The sequence below is a fragment of the Abramis brama genome, assembly GCF_963993115.1.
Source record: "Abramis brama genome assembly, chromosome: 1".
NCBI classification, from domain to species: Eukaryota; Metazoa; Chordata; class Actinopteri; order Cypriniformes; family Leuciscidae; genus Abramis; species Abramis brama.
In genome coordinates this window covers 36,144,458-36,166,648 of record NC_139963.1, presented here as the reverse complement: position 1 = coordinate 36,166,648, position 22,191 = coordinate 36,144,458, and the positions used below count along the sequence as shown (strand labels likewise).

The following is a 22,191-nucleotide window of genomic DNA, read 5'->3' as shown; positions in this document are numbered from 1 at the left end:
GTGTATTTATAAATACAAAATAATTATACACTGTAAATACATATATATTATGTAAACACAAACTTTTATTTTGTATGTGTATGTATTTGTATGTGTATGTACCTAACCCAGCAAAGAACACTGCATAGTCTTCACTGTATAAATTAAACATCCTTATTAATTAATCCTTATTAAAGTTACAAGAGTCATTCACTCAAGAGAAGTGAGTGATTTTATCTTTATCCTTAGTTGTTTGATTAACAGTAAAAACACAGCAGCAGGAATACACGGATCTGATATACTGATACTGTACATATGCGTTTACTTTCTCAACTGTTTACGTTCCCTTAAGACATAAGTGACTATGTTTACTATGATGCTCGCTATTTTTTTATATCATTTTAAAGGGAATTTTTCTGCTAAAGTGCAAGAAGATGTGAAAGAGAGCTCAGTTTAGAATTTCCACGCTGTCGCTGCGCAGCGAGTAACGAAATTAGCTCCCTTTTGCATCTTCTTGCACTTGAATATTTAAATTGTCAATGCTTAAACTTTCCTGATGATGCAGCACTGACCTGTCAACTGTCCCGAGCGTTGTTCACTTTTGTTCACATTCATTTATTGTTAGAATTCATAAAAATGTTACTGGCCAGTGACAACAATTCATATACTCGCCAATGCTGATTTTTTACTCTACTCTACTTTAATCTAACTTTCATTTTTAACATTTTAGAATTATATTTTTCGAGGAGAGAATGTGATTTTGTCTGCATACTATTGCTTCCAATTATACTTTCAAATTTAAACTCGCTGCAAACGTGATGTTTCAAATGGAATGCTCGTTGCTCACAGATGTTTCAATTATGTACCTGTATTAACTCAGCTTTGGTTGTTTGTGCTTCACATCTCATTTGCATGTCTTTTCCTCATGAAGTCATAAACCAAAAAAAAAACATTTTCAGATGCGATGTAAGGTAAGATAGAAAGGGTTATTGACTAAGACGGTTCAAAAATACACTCTTTAGAGCTATGCTGCTTCCACAGGGACTGTTCTTGAAGGGCCCCATCAGTCTTCTCTTGCATGCATGTCTCCTTGCTGTGACAGACATTTGTCCATTTGGGCTTATTAAGCAGAGAGAGTAGAGCTGACAAGCTCATAGAAGCACACAAGTGCAGCTCTCACATAATGAGCCATCACCTTCCCACACCAACACTTATTTATCTGACGCTGTTTTATTGTCAAAAGGAGAGCTTGGCAAAATGCATGATTATTCCGTTGATGCTGGGTTCATTTTATGTTAGTTAATGACTCATCTAGTTTATATATTCAGAACACACACACACAAAACAATGCCTCTAATGTTTTAAAAAGGTCATAGGACACCAAAGTGAACTGTAGAAAGTGCCAGGCACTTTCCTTGTGTTGTTTATGTTCAGAGGCAGATGTTTAATAGCTGGTGGCACAGTGCAAGTGTGTAAAACAAATGTGTAAATACTGCATAGCTATACCAAGAAAAGCTCTGTTTCAGTGAGGAGTGAGAAGTCTTTCCTTACGGCCATCATTAGGCAGATTTACAGAGCACCGTCTGAGAAAAGCTCCATGATATTGGTTATAGAGGGCATTAATTATGAAATAGACTTCTGGGAAGAAATAACAAAGTGTGGTCAGAGGTTTAAGAAGACTCTGACAATAAATCTGAAAGGACCCAATGATCCTATTAAACTTTAATGCAGATTTAACTGTCCATTAGCATGAAACGCAAAGGGCAGATGAATATATGGGTATTATTAAGTATTCAACACTGATTCATTTTTAAACTTGGTTAATTAAGAAAATGCACATTCTGTAGGTGGAATGAACCGAGCATTGCTCACAAAATATAATTTATGTGTGATAGCAAACTAGCCTGTAGAGACCAGCCATTATTGACATATTTGACATTACCCAGGGATCACAGAGCCCACAAAATCATTAGCATTTCCCACAGTACAAGTGTTTACCATTTCATTGTGAATCTGAACCAATTGGGTCTTTTTAAACAAATATTGTGATGCATTTTTCCATTTTGCAAATGGCAGCCACTAGCATAAATACTAGGACTCTACTACATAGTAAATACATAATGTTGTGTGTTGCATGTTTTATTTCAGTACATCGACATCAACAGGACTTTCAGCGTATTTCTTCTCCTCTTTTTTGCGAAGAGTAATGTGTTGAGGTCCATTTGCTCTTTGATGTTCGCCCAGATCTCACAAAGTCTCAGCCAACAAATGTGAATTGAGACTCTTTAATAAACTAAAATATAAGCTCCAAAAATGTTCTCTCCTCTTAGGATTGAACAGAAATAGTTCTGTTTTGTGTGTTCCTTCCTTGAAAGGAGTACAGGTATTTACCACTGAGTTAAAAAGCACTCACATTGGGGACAAATCCTCCACGCACAGCACTACTGTGGCCTACTGCACAACAAACCATGAGATGCTCTTATCTTTAAAAATGTTTGGTCTATTTGTAATTCGAAAGCTTGAAATTTCAAGCTTGAAGGTGCTGAGCCAACGAACACAATCTTGTACGGCTGTAAATGCACCCAAGCCAGTTTCCACGTAAGCAGCGACCTCCAAATTTAAAGCATCTGGGAGCTTAGAGCACAGAGAGACTTTTCCTCAAAAACGCATAAGAGCTTTTTATGGAGTGGGCGGATGTGATACAGTGCATCAGGTTGGGAAATGGACTTCTGACCAGGGGATTACACTTGCATGGCTCACACTGTTGCGCCCTAGAGCGAGTCGACCAATCCGTTTTGCACGAGAGAAAATAGAGCAATGAATCAGTCATGCATGAACACTTTGGTGCGCAGTTAAGTGTGTACCTGTAGAGCACGCCAGTTTGTGGTGCTAGCAACACTCTTGCGCTTTCTCCCCAGATTGATACTGAGAGAGGAACCGCCCAGCGCTCCGCCCAAGAACATCGTAGCCAGCGGCAGAACCAACCAGTCCATTATGGTGCAGTGGCAGCCGCCCCCAGAGCCTCAGCTCAATGGAGTCTTGAGAGGATACGTCCTCAGGTGAGACATGCAAAAACTATTTCACAAACAGAACTTGCCTGATGAAATGTGCTGAAATATGACATATTTATTCATATGGCATACACTTTTTTATTAAAAAGTCAAGCTTATTTTGGGACCAACAATGTCAGTTTTTGATTGCACTTGTCACCCCATCTAGATAATGGAGTTGACCTTAGTGCTGTCACTTTGACTACTGTTTTAGTACAGCTGTAGCCCAGCGCATTTATAAGCAAACTGATTTAAAAGGAGTGTTTGACATGTCTGTGTGAAAGTAAATCTAGGCAGGCTGTAGTAAAGGTTTTGGCAAACATGACACTAGTGGTCAGAACAATAGGTAACACTTTAGTTTGGTGACCAATTCTCACTATTAACTAGTTGCTTATTAGCTTGCTTATAACTTATAACTAAGGCACATATTAGTGCCTTATTCTGCATGACCATATTATACATCACTTAATCACATCCAACACCTAAAGTTAACCACCTTACTAACTATTAATAAGCAGTAAATTAGGAGTTTATTGAGGCAAAAGTCATAATAGTGTGTTCCCCAAACTAAAATGTGACTGAACAATACTGTTTTTGTGCAATTTGAAAGATTGTACATTTAAAAAAAAAGTTATGGTGTGGCAATAAACGGACTACCTTCGACGACTTTTTGGATGATTGCGCATGTTGAATCACCTTCTGGGCACATCAGTAAAAGAGATCCCTCTGATTGGCTGCTCCCTTTTTTAATGAAGAATACTGACTATTGCCAATACCTGCTGGTATGGAGAGTTATTTGCTCTCACACAGGTGCAGAACGTATATGTTAGTTGGTCGTTGACTGTAGTCTTGTAGCCCAGACGAAGGCTGCATGAGGCGACACCATAGTCAGCATTTGTCTCTGCTAGTTTGGTGTGTCTAGGCCTTAACAATTTCCCCTTCATTTAAGGAAATTGTTTTTGACCAAATTAATAAAAGTTGACTCATATTAGATTGTGAGTCAGACTACATTGGTTTCATTATGTTTGTGTTTAGCATGCAAAGACACAAAAGAAAGACACTAATTTCTCTTATGTAGCAAGAACTTGGATGCATTTCATTAGCAGTGTTTGACCAATATTATCCTTCTCAACGGATGTGTTGTGAATATCTATGCTGTTTTAATAGCATTCCCCCACCGCTGGTGTATTTAACACAACTTCTTCCTTGGAAGAGAGCTAGTGTGTGCCTAATAATTATACAGCCTGTGGAAGGACTTCTAACAGAGCAGTGACCTGGAAGAAAATCATTGTTGCTCACTGTTTGGCCATCGATTGCCCTGATGCAGGTACCGGCTCGCGGGGCTCCCTGGAGAGTACCAGCTGAAGAACATCACCAGCCCTGAGATCAACTACTGCCTGATCACAGAGCTCATCATCTGGACCCAGTATGAGATTCAGGTGGCCGCGTACACTGGGGCAGGCCTGGGCGTCTTCAGTCAGCCTGTCACTGAGTACACGCTGCAGGGAGGTGAGACTTTGTTCCTCTCTCACACTCTCAGTTTTTTTCATTGCCTAACAGTTGCTGCTTCTATCAGCCTCCATGTTTTCATCTATTCCTTTTCATCAGCGGAGGCAGGAAGCATACTGGTTTGAACCGGTTGATACAATATTTGTTTACATGCCACGCTGAGGTCATCTTAGCCTCCACGTAGACGCCACATTTATTTTAGACCCCTCTTCTCAGACAGCTAACTTCCATGCGAATCCTCTTCAAAACAATTATGTCAATTATCTACGAGGGCGCTTTTCTCTTCAGATGAGAAGAATCCATCTCAGGAAATTCAGTTTTTATTTGTACATTTGGATGATTATCCGAGGAGCGGCAAATGTATCGACTCTGCTTTGAGAAGCTTCACCCGTCTAATTATTTTAAATAGATGTTTTATAAACAGAGTCTGTCAAGCAGTTGAATGGTATTGACGCAGCTCCGCTAAAACCACTCACAATTAGCAACCTTGACGACATCACTGATCCTAAGTAAGAGACTGTGCAACAGGTATATGAACTTTCTGCAGTTGTTCGGATGAATACTAAAATAAGGCTGTCAATTTAAACATGGTCATTTTGGACAGTTAATTATTGGCATAAGTGGATCACATTTGATCATGTCTCCTATCCTGTGCACTACTACAGGTAACGCATGACATTAACAAGATATCACAGATGTGTATGAACGCCCTCTAAATCTACCTTAGATTAACTCGACTATAAAATGCATTGCTGTAGGCCAATAATAGGCTTATATTTAAAGGTACACTTTTGTAAGCCCGTCTAAAGGTCCAATGGTGGTTTCCGATGAGCGGGTGATGGTTACTGCGTGTTACTGTCTTTCCTTCACGCCTTCTGTTTAACGCGGGTCTCACGATCACAAACTCGTCAGTTTTTGGTCATTAAACAGAGGTAATTGGCTATATATCTGAGATGGTCACATTCACAGTTACACAATCAAATATACTTTGGTATAGCCCCCGTAGTTTGTATACACTTGAAATTAAAGTAACGTTTACTTCAGTAGAGGTATGGCCACTACTACAGATATAAGTCAACTAACATTACTTCTCTTACAGTGAGGAAAATAAGTATTTGAACACCCTGCTATTTTGCAAGTTCTCCCACTTGGAAATCATGGAGGGGTCTGAAATTGTCATCGTAGGTGCATGTCCACTGTGAGAGACATAATCTAAAAAAAAAAATCCAGAAATCACAATATATGATTTTTTAACTATTTGTTTGTATGATACAGCTGCAAATAAGTATTTGAGATTTAGATTAGATGCACCTGTTTGAGGTCGTTAGCTGCATAAAGACACCTGTCCACCCCATACAATCAGTAAGAATCCAACTACTAACATGGCCAAGACCAAAGAGCTGTCCAAAGACACTAGAGACAAAATTGTACACCTCCACAAGGCTGGAAAGGGCTACGGGGAAATTGCCAAGCAGCTTGGTGAAAAAAGGTCCACTGTTGGAGCAATCATTAGAAAATGGAAGAAGCTAAACATGACTGTCAATTTCCCTCGGACTAGGGCTCCATGCAAGATCTCACCTCGTGGGGTCTCAATGATCCTAAGAAAGGTGAGAAATCAGCCCAGAACTACACGGGAGGAGCTGGTCAATGACCTGAAAAGAGCTGGGACCACCGTTTCCAAGGTTACTGTTGGTAATACACTAAGACGTCGTGGTTTGAAATCATGCATGGCACAGAAGGTTCCCCTGCTTAAACCAGCACATGTCAAGGCCCGTCTTAAAGAGATAGTTCGCCCAAAAATGATATTTAAGCCATGATTTACTCACCCTCAAGCCGTTCGAGATGCATATGTCAATCTTTTTTCAGACGAACACATTTTCAGTTATTTTAGAAAATGTCTTAGATCTTTCAGTGGTTATAATGTGAAGCAATGGGGTCCAGCTGATTCAAGTCGCAAAATGTGCATGCATCCTTCACAAAAATAATCCATCCGGCTCCAGGGGGATAAACGAAGGCCTTCTGAGGGTAATCCGTGCAGTTTTGTCGTAAAAATATACATATTTAAAACTTTATAAACGAAAATAACTGGCTTCCGGTGGTGGTCGGTGCGCGTTCATGGAGATGGTTGCTGGCATATGACGTAGGACGTAGCGCAGGAAGCGTCGTGACGTAGAACGAGCGTGACAGCGCAGCCAGAGAGCCGACCGCCACCGGAAGCCAGTTATTTTCGTTTATAAAGTTTTAAATATGTATATTTTTACGAAAAAACTGCACGGATTACCCTCAGAAGGCCTTCGTTTATCCCCCTGGAGCCGGATGGATTATTTTTGTGAAGGATGCATGCACATTTTGCGACTTGAATCTGCTGGACCCCATTGCTTCACATTATAACCACTGAAAGATCTAAGACATTTTCTAAAATAACTGAAAATGTGTTCGTCTGAAAAAAGATTGACATATGCATCTAGAACGGCTTGAGGGTGAGTAAATCATGGCTTAAATATCATTTTTGGGCGAACTATCCCTTTAAGTTTGCCAATGACCATTTGGATGATCCAGAGGAGTCATGGGAGAAAGTCATGTGGTCAGATGAGACCAAAATAGAACTTTATGGTCATAATTCCACTAAACGTGTTTGGAGGAAGAAGAATGATGAGTACCATCCCAAAAACACCATCCCTACTGTGAAGCATGGGGGTGGTAGCATCATGTTTTGGGGGTGTTTTTCTGCACATGGGACAGGGCGACTGCACTGTATTAAGGAGAGGATGACCGGGGCCATGTATTGCGAGATTTTGGGGAACAACCTTCTTCCCTCAGTTAGAGCATTGAAGATGGGTCGAGGCTGGGTCTTCCAACATGACAATGACCCGAAGCACACAGCCAGGATAACCAAGGAGTGGCTCTGTAAGAAGCATATCAAGGTTCTGGCGTGGCCTAGCCAGTCTCCAGACCTAAACCCAATAGAGAATCTTTGGAGGGAGCTCAAACTCCGTGTTTCTCAGCGACAGCCCAGAAACCTGACTGATCTAGAGAAGATCTGTGTGGAGGAGTGGGCCAAAATCCCTCCTGCAGTGTGTGCAAACCTGGTTAAAAACTACAGGAAACGTTTGACCTCTGTAATTGCAAACAAAGGCTACTGTACCAAATATTAACATTGATTTTCTCAGGTGTTCAAATACTTATTTGCAGCTGTATCATACAAATAAATCGTTAAAAAATCATACATTGTGATTTCTGGATTTTTTTTTTTAGATTATGTCTCTCACAGTGGACATGCACCTACGATGACAATTTCAGACCCCTCCATGATTTCTAAATGGGAGAACTTGCTAAATAGCAGGGTGTTCAAATACTTATTTTCCTCACTGTATAATAGCTTTGGATTGGCCATGCCGTGGTTTCCCACGTACAGTTATCTAAAGTAACATTAAATTAAAACAGAGGTAAAACACACCCAAATTTAGATAAAGCAGCATTTTTACTGTTCTAAACGGAAATTCACTTCTTGTCTTTACAAAACTAAGTACACATGAATTAGTGCCAAATATTAGTTGTCACTAAGCTAACATACGAATCCGTTTAATCTACTTGGGAAAACAATTTCAGAGTAAGTCAGAATAAAATCAAATGTTTACAATTTTATTATGTCAGGTAAATGTATCATGTCAATTACATAATCAGTTTAAAGATAATAAATACAAAACATCAAATACTCTGGAATAAAGGCAAAAGATTTGCATTCAGAGTTTACACCTTTTGGGCCTGGAAGATAGTGAGACATTTGTACCAGTCGCACAGAGACATTTCAAATTATACCAGACATGTATAATACTATATGATAATTGTTCATATTAAACCATATAGATTTTGGGGTGAATTCAGGTAGGGATGGGTGAAGGAAATGATATGTAAATTGGGAGGTGATCAACTCAAGTGTGATCGTGTTTCGAATGGGGATGGTAATATAGCAAGAGAGTTCAAATGTTAATTTCCTTTGTTTTCTCAGAGAGTAGCCCCCTCTTCCAGTTCTTCCAGTTTCTCCAGTCGTACACTTTTTTAAAAAAAATATACAAAATTGAAATAATGAGTACATCATGAATCCATTTTACAAACCATTTTTTCACCTTATAATAAGTGTTTACATTCTGACTATTTTAGACAGAGCAGGATGCCAACCACAGTCCATTACCTGCATGACTCATACATTTATATACAAAAAGGGAGAGAAGTAGCTCTGCTGCAATGTACAATGTAAGATGCATGCAGTTTTGTTTATTAACCAATAGTGCCAAAAATAACATAGTGTACCTTTAATGAAGTGGAAATAAAGAAAAGAAAATATGGACTTCTAAACCCACTTTTTATAATGGACATTACTGCTTAAGTTTGTGGAGGATAAGATTTTTTTAAAAGAAATTAATACTTTTTTTAAGCAAGAACAATTCGGTTAAATTGACCGAAAGAGACCGTAAAGACATTTATATTGTTACAAAAGATTTCAATCAAATAAATTCTGTTCTTTTCAACTTTCTATTCTTCAAAAATTTGCAATTGCTATTTGCACAAAAATATGAAGCTGCGCAACTGTTTAACATTGATAATAATAAGAAATGTTTCTTGAGCAGCAAATCATCATATTAGAATGATATCTGAAGGATCATGTGACACTGAAGACTGGTGTAATGATGCTGAAAATTCAGCTTTGACATCACAGGAATAAATGACATTAAAAAAAATATATCAAAAGAAAATAGTTATTTAAAATTGTAATAATATTTCATAACATACATGTATACTTGATCAAACAAATGATGACCATAAGATACTTCTTTTTTTTTTTTAGAAAATCTTTCTGACCCCTTAACTTTTGAATAGTAGTGTATAAATAATTTATTTGTCTGCAACAAAAAATGTTTTTTATTATTAAATTGCCTTCATTTGGGTCTTTTTCGTGGGAAATATTGGTATATAAACTTAATTTGATTAATTTAATTATTCAAATCGATTGACAGCTTTATAAACGACACTAGGCCTACAGTGTATGTGCTTTTTTTTTTTGAGGAATTTGAGGTGGGGAAAAGTGCCTCTGAAGAGCAGAGACGCCGCTGCATAATGAATATGTTTGCACTGCTTTAAGAGAGGACTATAATTGGCAGGCTTTTGAAGGATAGTCTTTTGATTCAAAATAAGTCAAAGCTTGACAGGCAACCTTAAAAGATCAGCCGCAGAAGAAAAAAAAACAGATGTCTCTCACCAGACATTCATGAATATGCTTTTTGTATGAATTTTTGTCCCAGAGGTTTTATGAATGTACACATCCAATTCCACAAAAAACATTTTAAAGTCTAAAATTCTGTTTCATGTGTGTTGTACAAGTACATGCTTTTCAGTTGTTTTATATACACCAACAAAGGTGTGCGTACAGCAAAACAAAAACAAAAAAGAATGGCAAATAATCAAGAATCTGGACTCTGCTGTGATATTGTTTTGTTGTGTTTTGTCTTATATAAGACCTTGCCTTTCATTCAACTGCCGGCTCTCTCGATTCAGCCTTTTAGAAGGATACTGGATGTACAATAGAATGTGAATGTATTTTTTCTTTCATGTATTGTGTCCATGTTACAGCGTCGTCCTTCATTAAAGGTCAGAAGTGTCTCAGGCACATCTCAGGTGCACCATGAAAATTGTAAACTGAGCCACTTAATTTTACTGAGGAATTTTAATAATGTTATGATTCTAACATGAGTCATTTAATGGCCACTTTGTCAGTTGATGCTCAGATGTTGTTGCTGCGTTTTGCATAATAAAAATAAGAGCAAACCTTTTAAAGCTGCAGTCCGTAGCTTTTCCTCTTTGTCGCCATCTCTGTTTGAAATCTGCAATTGCAGTCATTCGCGGAATTATCAACTTTACGTGAGTTGTGCCTCGACACAGCACAGCGCGGATGAACACAATGTTTTGAGGAGAATGTGCGGCTGTCAGTCACCGCGCCGGTGTGGATACTGTCATTCAGAATCACAGATTATACTTTTTGGAAGTATGACCAACATAAGAATTTTCACCGGAAAATGTCGTCTGAACAAGTAAGTAACATCCACTTTTGTTCGGACCAACTAAGGGGAAAAAGCATTGCAGTAAATCACGCTGATTAAATCTAACGATCGCTTATCATATCACGTAAAACCGCGCAAATTATACTTTGTTCTCAAATTGTAGTGTTAACAACATCAGCATTGCGTGACTACATTTAATGCCCTCCTGATATTTATCCTTGTTTTCGCATGGGCCGGTTGGAGTCTCTTTTTTTCTGTAGCCACTCTGAAGTCCGAACGAAGTCTTTTGCATTTTACAACGGGTGAATCTTGTCACTGGTGTTTGTCGTTTGAACCTTTCTGGATCAGCCATCAAATTGATAAGTTTAATCATATCAAGTGCTGTGAGAAAAGGCTATACATCTCCACCTCCAACATCCTCACACGCAATATAGCCTACTAGCCGAGACTCCTCCTTTAAGTGTACAGATGTGACGTAATGACGCAAAGACATGCTCGAATTTCCCACGGAAATCCACCAGTACCACTGGAATTAAAAACATTATTACAAGCTTTCCGTTGGTTGGTTCGTTGGCTGGTTATGTACTTGCTCAAAAATTTATTTTGGATAATTTTGAACCCAAAAAAGTTACAGACTGCAGCTTTAACCTCTGACAATTTTTTGTTATTGTCACAAGGCATTTCCAGTTTTCTATTAAATCATTACATAAACAGATTTCTTTGGACTTCAGTCTTACATTTATGCATTAGCCTTAAAATTTTAAGATCTGTTGTCCCTCTCACTATTGTTTCTGTTCAAAGCAAGTGTCATTTGAGACCTACTGTACATCATTGCATATTTGATGTGCAAATAACCAATGCACAATATGCAATGTGTTTTCTGCAGTTAATAAGGATCTTCACATATAAAAAGTTTCCCCTACTGGAATTGACACTTCAATTCACACTGTCATTCAGAAATAAATGTGCATGTATCACATTTGGAGGGAAAATCAGATTTGGGTGCATTCAAATGCAGTGTGAACAAGGCTTGTCAGACGTGTTTAGGTGGTGTCCGCGGCTGTCAGTCTTGCGTATTCAGCAGGGCAAACTTTGTTTGAGTGCTATTTGACTCTGAGATGATCGATCAGTATGTAGGTGGACACCACGTGCAGTACATTCAGGCCAACATTGTGGTAAATAACTGTGTCCCACAACCTGTCACCTTTAAAGTGGACCTATTATGCCCCTTTTTACAAGATGTAAAATAAGCCTTAGGTTTCCCCAGAATGTGTCTGTGAAGTTTCACCTCAAAATACCCCACAGATCATTTATTATACCATGCCCAAAATGCCCCTTTTTGGGTGGAAGCAAAAACAAGCTGTTTTCATGTGTGTATCTTTAAATGCAAATAAGCTGCTGCTCCTGCCCCCCTTTCCAGAAGAGGGCTGTGCCTTTACATCTCCAGCTTCAGATATTCCGCCAACAATAAAACAGGAGAAACAGTGTGGCAATATGACTACAGAACACGTTTTTGCATTTCACTGTGCTGCTTTTACATAATTTTTGATGTAAACATGCTCTAGACGGATCTTGCACCATTCACATGCAACGCAGTTTTTAGATGCAAAGACACAGGCAGTGGAAAACGCAAGGAGACACGTTTTTTAAAAGTTAAACTTCTTTTAACTTGAGCTCTGCGTTTTTAGAACGCCATTTCCTGCACAAGACACTGTTAAGATGTGAGACGCGAGCACAGCAGTCAAACACGTCTGTTTAGCGTGTTTACATGGAAAAGTAGATCAGTGGAATGGAAAAACACGTTCCGTATTCATAGATACAGCCAACAACAGATCATTTAGATTCTTTATCATGTGGCTGAGACATTATTGTGTTTCCACTAGCTGCTCTAGTGAGAAGATAAACATGGCTGTCTGTGTACAGCTCACTCAGGGGAAGTTAGAGCTAAGTTAGCAGAGCAGATTCAGTCACCAGTCGTGGGCGAGGCCTGTCACATTGTGACGTCACAATGTATAAAAAAAACACGAACGACTCATTTTGAGACAGTGTTTATGATTTATGGGGAATATAAAAAAGAAGTGGGTGGATTTTTACCATTATAAGGTGGTTGTGTACACACACTGCCAACACATTTATGCTCAAACACCAGGTAAATGTAAATTTTGCACAATAGGTCCCCTTTAAGGCTTATTGAAAGCTTTCGCTGCAAATGTCTTCTCAGTGAGGTACTTCACTGGATCTTCCATTATAGATGTATAGACACAAATAATAAAATAAAATTACTTGGGAATCTAAAAGGTCAGCCAAGCTTGGAAAATAGCACTTTTAAAGTGCTATAGGTCCTTTTACTCACCTGTTCATAATCACATCGTTATCTATAGGGTGCAGCTGATTGGTTCCTGCCGTATCAGTATCCAATGAGCTCGCTGCTCAACCTTTAAATACTTTGATAGCATTTGCTTTAGCAGTGCAGCGTGCTTCAGAAACCCTCCACCTTCTCCAGCTCCACCTGTGTAGATCTGCTACGGGTAATTCATGTACGCTATATTGTACAGCAACAGCATGTCTTACTTGCTCACAGCAGCGTGTCGTGTATGTATTGGCAGTAGCAAGTCCCGTACTTACTCTGCCGCAGCAGCAGCAATAAACTACAGCAGCAGCGTAGCAGATCTATTCCACCAAGACCAAACATACAACATTGTCATACCCATTACCATGCCAATCACTCCGAGAGTTGTCATGACAGAACATTTTTTATTCAACTAAATGCTTCAAACAAAACAATTAAATGTCTTTAAAAAAAAATTAAGGCATTATCGTCACAGAACTTTTTGAATCTCAGCGTTTAGTTGCCCAACTCATTGCTGAAGTCCTGGAACTTGTAAACACTGCTTTAATTTCCTGATGAATAGTTAAAGATCACTGCACACTAAGCTCTCATAAAACATGTAGAAGTCAGCCAATAAGATTTAGACTTTTGTCTTCTCAAAAGTGTTTTCACTTTAGTGTGCCATATGCATTCGATATTTAGTGACTGGAGTGTGGGAGGTCCATGGGCATGACTTCTGGGGCTGAGACTAAAAAATAAGGTTAAACCATAGACTGTAAAAAAAGAGTCTAACATGCAGTATGTTCTTGCCTGTAGTCCCCACAGCGCCCCCTCAGGGTGTGGAGGCCAAAGCGGTGAACTCAACCACCATTGAATTTACTTGGAATCCACCACCTCAGCAGTTCATCAATGGCATTAATCAAGGCTACAAGGTACACTCATTTCTCCTGTACTGGTCCCACTGAAATATAGAAAATATATGTTTTGTGTCCATGAGTGACACACACTGTGTTCTATTTAAATGACATTGGTGTCTGTCCCTCAGCTGATGGCATGGCCTGAACGGTCTCCAGTGGATGTTATCGTCGTAACCATCACCCCTGATTATCACGGGACACGTCACCTCGGTTTCATCAGCGGTCTTAAAAAGTTCACCTGGTACCTGACGTCAGTGCTGTGCTTCACCACACCAGGGAACGGACCGCGCAGTGTCCCCAAACTGGTGCAAACTCATGAGGACAGTAAGTAATAGTCTGTTTCTTTGTCAGTCCATTCTCCAGGTCATAAGGTTGTGTTTCTGTCTCTCACTGAATCATATTACTTCATAAATTGGTGCTCAGAAACAAATTGATTGGATTCACATAAAATAAGACATTTTCTGTGCTGTTTGACACAAAATGCACTGAAAGAAACATTCATAAAATGTTGTAGATTTATATAGCAAATGAGAATCGATCAAATAAACATCTATATTTTGAGACAAAGGTCTTGATAATGATTTTCAGGTTTGTTTAAGGTAAATAAAGCAACAGTTTGTTAATAACGGAAGAATATGTAAAAGTATGGTATTTGGGGTAAAAGGCACAATAATTAACATGATAATAAATAACTGGCTGACATTTCCATTTGTTGACATGATTCAGATGGTAAATATCATATATATCAAATTGGGTGTCCAGATAATCACCATATTTATTATGAAACCTAATGCTATAATGCTATTACCAAAAAAAACCCAAAAAAACAAGGTACCTATTGCAGGAATCTCTTTAATCCTCATTTTCATGGAGGCGTCAAGATAATTCAGTTAAACAAAATAGTTCTGAACAAAATGTTTATTTTAATTACTGAGAAAGCCAAACCACAGAAAAATGTTCTTCATTTGCCAGGAAATGTTTTATTAAATGAAGCTTTTGGCCTTTACATCAGCGTTGTGACAGTGTTCCTTCTCAGAAACTCTGCTGGGGTAGTTTGCGGGTGAAAAAATACCAAATTACAACATGTCTTATAAAAGTCACATTAATTAAAGTGCTGCTTAAACTTAAGCACAGATACTGCTCTATGGGTCAAGCCGATATAATTATATCAGTGTCTTTAGGCATCTATGGGACACTACAAGTGAGAAACTAGTTTTGGTTACTTTCAAGAGAAATGTTACTGGGAAAAGAAAAAATGTTTGTGTGCATGTCATGTTTTGATATCATCGGAATCTTTGCTGTGGTTCATTATAAAGGGTCTAAATAATACCTTATTTTTTCATGTTTTCACAATTCGCGTGTGGATTAATCTATGATCAGCTCAATTAGCCTACAATAGAAAGAGTTTGTTTAGAAACAAAAGGAGGTCTACAACCGGGAAATGTCTTTGTGTTTAGTTCCAGGCCCTGTCGGTCGCTTGAGCTTTACAGAGATATTGGATATGTCTCTGAGAGTGAGCTGGGAGGAACCTGTGAATAAGAACGGCATCATTACCGGTGAGTGTTATAGACCTTTCCGTTGCTTTTATTGATATGATACTCAAAAAATCAAGGAAAACGCTTACATTTTGCAGCAATAAATCTGAATGAATTTGTTTGCCCCAGCATCAGCAAAACTTAGTTTTGGGGAATGATGAGTTGTTCATTAGATTTGTCTTTCCTGTTGAATTAAATTTAATCTGCCCCCCTCTGTTTAAATGTAGCTGAACGTTGCATTAGATAGAGCAGGTGAGCCCGTAAAGGAGCTCAATTTTCATTTGGCAACTCTTCGATGTTCGTATAGCTTTATTAATGGATACACTTCTATTTAACACTTCATTGAGTTTTTGCACAAAAGCAATTATGGCATTGTTCTTTGCGTTCAGTTGGCAGAAACAATTTTCGCTCCCTGTTGCACAGCTGTAAAGGATGCTTTTGTGATTGTGTGTGTGTGTGTGTGTGTGTGTGTGTGTGTGTTTATCTCTGCATGACTCTCTGTGTGTGGGCGCTGATGCATGTGTTTTAGCATTCCAGGAGTGCTATTTATCCATATTGTGCTTTAGTCATTACCACTGGGAACGTAAAGCACAAACAGATCAAATGAAAAAAAATGTTAACTGTGATCAAAAGACCTGTAAGCATGAGTTGACCTTCAAGCATTTGACAAGAACATGAGCGTGAATCTCACAAAACATGTTCAGAACGATTGGAGGGCATATTTTAACGCAAAATCAAGAAAGAAATAAGAAATTAGATTTTGCTTTAAAAAAATGTTTTTGCATTTTAAAGGGAACTAAGCACATTTACATACAGATATCATTACAGTAATGCAAAAAAATCTAATGAAAGTAATGCAAAAATGTCATTTTAAATATATTTATTATACCATTGAAAAGTTTGTGGTTTTCTTTGATTTTCTTTTTTTGCAATAAATTAATCATTTTTATTTGGCAAGGATGCATTAATTTGATCAAAAGTTACTGTAAAGTAATTTATAGTTGTTACTATTTTTAACACTGACAGTAATAAGAAATGTTTCAGCAAATCATCAAATTAAAATGATTTCTGAAGGATCACGTGACACTTGAAGACTGGAGTAATGGCGCTGAAAACTAGCCTTCGGGCTAATTTGGGTACATTTACATTCATGATTGTTGATTAATGTACACTGTCCCTTTTCTAAATAAAAAATAAATGTCCTGTATGCAAAATAAAATAATTTTTCTTTTTTGACCAGGACAACACATTTTCTGAGAGTCACTGGAGAAGTTTCAATAATGCAGAGAAAGAATTAGATCTGGACTAATGAGGCAGCGGTAGATTGACACTGGACATAGATTAAGCCGATTGAGTTGCAGAACAGCTCTGAATGTTGATTGAAAGAATGGAGACGAATGAGATCAGACATACATTAGACTAAATAGCTCCTGTCTATATCAATATACACAGCATTGTTGCTCTTTGAATGTTGCCTGTGCCTGTTCACCAGTGGTCTCTCCCAGCGCAAAGCTTGATTTATGAGCACCTCAATGAAAAAGGACATTCAGCGATTGGAAACAGTGCTGACTCTGGGAGAAAATACTCCCAATAAACAGCAAATTACATAGAATCTCTGCTGGCTATTAGTCTCAGTTAGATGCAGGTTAGGGGGCAGGGCCCAGGGTCTAGACAACTCACTACAGCAGTTCCCCAATTCGCCCACCTTATTTGTTAAAGAGAGATTGTTTATTTCAAGTTCAAGACCTCAGATACATTCCTCCTGCTCTTGTGAGTTGTCATCCCAGATTGGACTTGGGCGAGGCGCCCCAAATTGACCCGTTCCCACAGGTTTTGAGCCATAAAGTGTGTAAAACTCAAATAAACTTCTTGAGTTTCAATGAATTTGATGGTGTTCTGCAGGTTACCTGGTGTCCTGGGAGGTGCAGGGGAAGAACCAATCACGGGTGGCGCGCACCTTGGCCAATACCACGCTGGACTACAAGGTCACGGGCCTGACATCCCTCACCACGTACACTCTGGAAGTGGCAGCTATGACAGAGGCGGGAGTTGGAACTGTAACTTCCTCCACCATATCTTCGGGAGTGCCACCAGGTCTTTCGTAGCTCTTTAACATAGACAATTAAAAATAACCTGTATTAAAGGAGCTACTCTTCCTTATTTATGGATGCACATTGTACACAAGCAATATAAGAATGAATGATGATCTTTTGAGTTGGCCTTTTCTGCTCAGAAACTGCAAAGTTGTTGCCCATGCACTGCCATTAATCAAATGTGGCACTGAAGGAGAAATATTCATTTGTACCAGCTTTAAGGCAGACTTTCTCTTGCTCACTGAAAGAAGGCAAATGCTGAACTGGCTGAATGCCAAGCCAAAACCATAATGCCTGCTGATAAATTGCATATTGTGAGACATTAGGGAAACAGACGTCTACACATCACAGTGGGGATTTCGGGCAGATGCGAGACTATCGTCTGTTATTTGATTTAATTCCAGTGTAATTTCATCAAAGGTTTCTCAACCCAAATGAGACTTTTTATCTCTGCACTTCAAAAGAATCGCAAATCTCTTTTTTGACTCAGTCCCTTGTCTACACAGTCTTATTAAAAATATTCTGGTCATGATTTAGAAATGTTGGGTGTTATTGACTTTAGAAGGCAGGCTTGTGGATGTTTTGTGTTTATTGATTGTTGTGATGCGCGGATGTTGTTTAGAAGTGACTTTTAACTTTATTCATTTGTCTATATTTTGTCTTTATTTTTGTATTTATTTTTTGCCTTTAACGCAGAACTTCCCGGGCCTCCATCAAATCTGGTTATTTCCAAGATCAGTTCACGATCTGCTACGCTGAAGTTCCGTGCAGGGGATGATGGGAAGACGACCATCTCCAAGTGGATTGTTGAGGGGCAGGTGAGTAATATTTCAGTTCTTCTTTATCTGATCATTATCCACCTACCATCACGCTGGCCTGAAGCTGTACATCCTCACAGTGCTCCCTGATGAGTCTTCACCAGCAAAGAAAAACATTTTACATGATAATGAAACATCCCTGCAGTGTTGAGCAAAGCACTTATGATGATTTGTGTAGGCTTCGTCTCCGAGTCTTAGCAATGTACATTTCAGTTATTTTGATAGCTTGATGGATTAATCAGCTGGATTCAAGGTGTCAAGGTGGAACAACGAATTAAAAAATATCTGCAATATTTTTATTTGTCTGTCAGTGTACACCGAATAACATTTTTGGCTGTTGTATCATTTCTTAAAAAAATTAAAAGGAATCAATCAATCAATCAATCAATCAATTAGCCAAGTTCTTGAGGGTTCAATGTGGAATAGTGGAGCAAAAATATCTGTGCTATTTTTATTTGTCAGTCAGTATACACTGAACAACATTATGTATCAATTCTCACAAAAAATTGATCAAATTAAATAAAAGATAAAGTTCAGGATTCAAGGTGGGACAGTGATGCAGAAAAATTCGGTGCTGTTTTTAATTTGTCGGACAGTGTACACCAAAAAATATTTTTTGCTGTTGTATCGTTTCTCACAAAAATGAAAAGGAATCAATCAATTAATCAATTAATTAATCAATTGTAACAAGTTAGCTCAAAGGGGAAATATTAATAATAACTCATAACTTTATGATTAATTATTAATATTTGGGTCAATTAATTGGATTAACTTGATGTAGCTAAATTAATATTACAATCAATTAATCAGTTGGTCCAACAAACTCTTTTGATTATTCATTAATTCTAAGAAAAGCGTATCTTTCATGGCCCCCGAAAAATAATTATTTCTTAGCATGTACAGCGCTTAGAGCATGTAACAAGATCAAGATCATAAAATGGACTTTGTTGCAAGCAGATAATCAGAACCAAATACATATTGTGCACAAGTTTTATTAACTAAATCACAAACATAACTAAACTAAACAAACATACATACATACATGCATAGGTAAAAGGGTGAGTGATATAAAACCGGTAGTAGGAAATGGAACTATGGAAAAGATCCATTTAACTATGAAAAGAACCATCAGCTTATCATTTTCAGAGCACCTCATTAAATTGATACTTACATGGTCTGTGCAGTGGACACAATTCTTGAAGTGGTTGAAAATTGAAGTTGTTGAAATTGCAATCGTTTTCTTCTCCGCTGGATGAAGAAGATATGATGAACTTGCATGGTTAGTTTGACTCTGTTCTCATGGCTGGAGTGCAGATCGTGGCCTGCCGGCCCTGGGCCGGAGAGGACACGCAGAGCAAATGGTGGGAGTTGCGTTTGACTTCTTCTGCATTGAATGAAGACGTTGAACTCCTGAGGTTGTCCTTGATTCTGTTGTGGTTGATCCCTCTCTCTCCTGGATGAGCACATGGCTGGTTGTGAGACGAGGCCTGCTGCCCTGGGGCCTGCTGAGGCCACGCTGGACAGTACGGCACCCTGAACGTACAGAGAACGTTCATTTGCATGTGCAGCTGGATTGGTTTCTGATGAAGAAACGAAGAAAGATTCTTGTAATACTAATATGTTGCGCAGCTATCGACATATCATGTACACAATCATTTCGATCTTCAAAGTACCAATTTATAGAGAGCAAACATGGTATAGGTGAGGTTACATTGACCGTTGGTTCTATCATAAAACACACAGTAACAAGAAAATAATAGAATTAAAAACACTACACAAGACAGTAAATCATTCACACAATTTTCTGGGATGCATGTTCATTTATAGATACTTGTGTCTGATTTGTCTCAGTCGTTACACAATCAATTAATCAATTAATCAGCAAGTTCTTGAGGATTTAAGGTGAGACAGTGGAGCAAAAAAAATGTATCTTGTCTAACAATTTTTTTTTAATCAAATTAATTTAAAAATGTAAAATGAAAAATAAAATGAAAAAATAAGAAAAAATAAATAAATTGTTTTGTATGCATAAGGTTACGCCGTGCACATTCAGTAGAGTTTAAGGGTTCAAACCGGCATCCAGCTGTCATCACAGGGTTTTAAAAACAGCCAGTATGCACTTATCACACATACTCGATTCACTTCCACTCAGCACTTCCATTTCAACCTGAATAACAGCAAGTTCCAGTTCTGATTGCCCTCTATGGCTCAGAGATGTATTGAGAGCGCATCCTCGCCCTTTCCACATCGCCTGCGACTTTAGCAAAAGTGATGACAGATTGAATCACATGACTGACTCCTAATTTGTAATCGACGTCCACTCTCTAAACTTGACGGCGCCGGGCCGGAGCTTGCAAAAGGAAGCCTCGGCTTTTCATGTGGTGGCACTTGAATTCCAGAGTTGATTGAGGCCGGGCTATCTGCCACTGCAGAAATCTGTCACCGAGCGAGAGAGAGCCGCTGCATACGCACCAGCTATGAAATACAACAGCGGTCTCCAGCATAAGGTGCCACGCGTCTAACATCTATCACGTTGGCATAAATGCTTACCGCATACAGTACACTCCACTGGTCATAGTAAATCTTCTTGAGTGCTGTGAGCTTTGATTGGTTTAGACTTGGCTTGCACAATGTGTTTGAAATGGGGCAGTGGCTGGCACTGTTCTGGACTCAATTGAAAAAGCTTTAACCTGCTCCGCTCTGCATTCCTGCTGAAGGCCCGTTCCCCACAAAACACTCTATGAGCCTTTGGCCTGTGATGCACCGGGTATAATGAAGTGCAGTGTGTGGAATTTTCTCCTCCTCCTTTCATTAACTTCACTACTTGGTTCTCAAAAGGGTCTGAAAAATGGCTCTATTTAGATGTTTCAAATGCCATGGCAGATTAATGTCCAGGTAGTCTCATATAACCAGACTATTGCCATAAAGGCTAGTCCACTTTTTATTCTGGACAAGACCTACCCATCTGACTGATACATAAAATAGCTAACAGTTTTTTTTAGGAGGAAAATCCCATTACCATCCACTAAGTCTTTAAAATATTTGATAGATTTTGTAGTACTTTTTGTAGTAGCCCTGTAAATTGTAAACATGACTTTGTGTCCTGGTGATAAATGAGTGAATGCTCATTTGACTGGAGCTTTCAGTTTTGAGAAAACTCTTGCCATTTATATTTGCAAAATTCATCTGAATGCAAAAGAAATGCAAAAAAAATGCAAAGTCTGTTTTAAAGTCTCTTTCTGTCTTCCCCATTGTCTCTGTCTTGACCAGTGAGCACATTTTTAACAGCCATAAAACCAACTTATCTGATCGTGGTCATGGTAACTAAGACCTTCTTGCCCTGTTTGGGGGGATGGGACCACAGATCCCAGAGTGAGTTTTAAATATTATTTCCATCCATCCATCTTCTTCCGCTTATCCGGGGCCGGGTCGCGGGGGCAGCAGTCTAAGCAGGGATGCCCAGACTTCCCTCTCCCTAGACACTTCCTCCAGCTCTTCCGGGGGGACACCGAGGCGTTCCCAGGCTAGCCGGGAGACATAGTCTCTCCAGCGTGTCCTAGGTCTTCCTCGGGGTCTCCTCCCGGTGGGACATGCCCGGAACACCTTCCCGGGAAGGCGTCCAGGAGGCATCCGGAAAAGATGCCCGAGCCACCTCAGCTGACCCCTCTCGATGTGGAGGAGCAGCGGCTCTACTCTGAGCTCCTCCCGAGTGACCGAGCTTCTCACTATCTATCTCACTTAGCTATCTCTAAGGGATCGCCCAGCCACCCTGCAGAGAAAGCTCATTTCGGCCGCCTGTATCCGGGATCTTGTCCTTTCGGTCATGACTAAATATTATTTGTTAAACTATAACAAATACTTGTGTCTGGTTTGTCTCAGTCGTTACAATATGTCAGAATGCTTGC

At 39.0% G+C, this 22,191-nt stretch overlaps 1 protein-coding gene across 2 annotated transcripts in view; it reads left to right on the top strand.

The window, feature by feature from the left end:
• The window catches only part of sdk1a (sidekick cell adhesion molecule 1a), a 396,478-nt gene that overhangs the window by 324,089 nt on the left and 50,198 nt on the right, over positions 1–22,191 (top strand). For both annotated transcript variants that reach the window (XM_084124950.1, XM_084124951.1), the window contains exons 16-22: positions 2,898–3,038; positions 4,357–4,538; positions 13,740–13,855; positions 13,969–14,164; positions 15,298–15,396; positions 17,278–17,469; positions 18,165–18,286. In XM_084124950.1, coding sequence (XP_083981076.1) covers positions 2,898–3,038; positions 4,357–4,538; positions 13,740–13,855; positions 13,969–14,164; positions 15,298–15,396; positions 17,278–17,469; positions 18,165–18,286 — 1,048 coding nt within the window. The remainder of the gene's footprint in view (positions 1–2,897; positions 3,039–4,356; positions 4,539–13,739; positions 13,856–13,968; positions 14,165–15,297; positions 15,397–17,277; positions 17,470–18,164; positions 18,287–22,191) is intronic.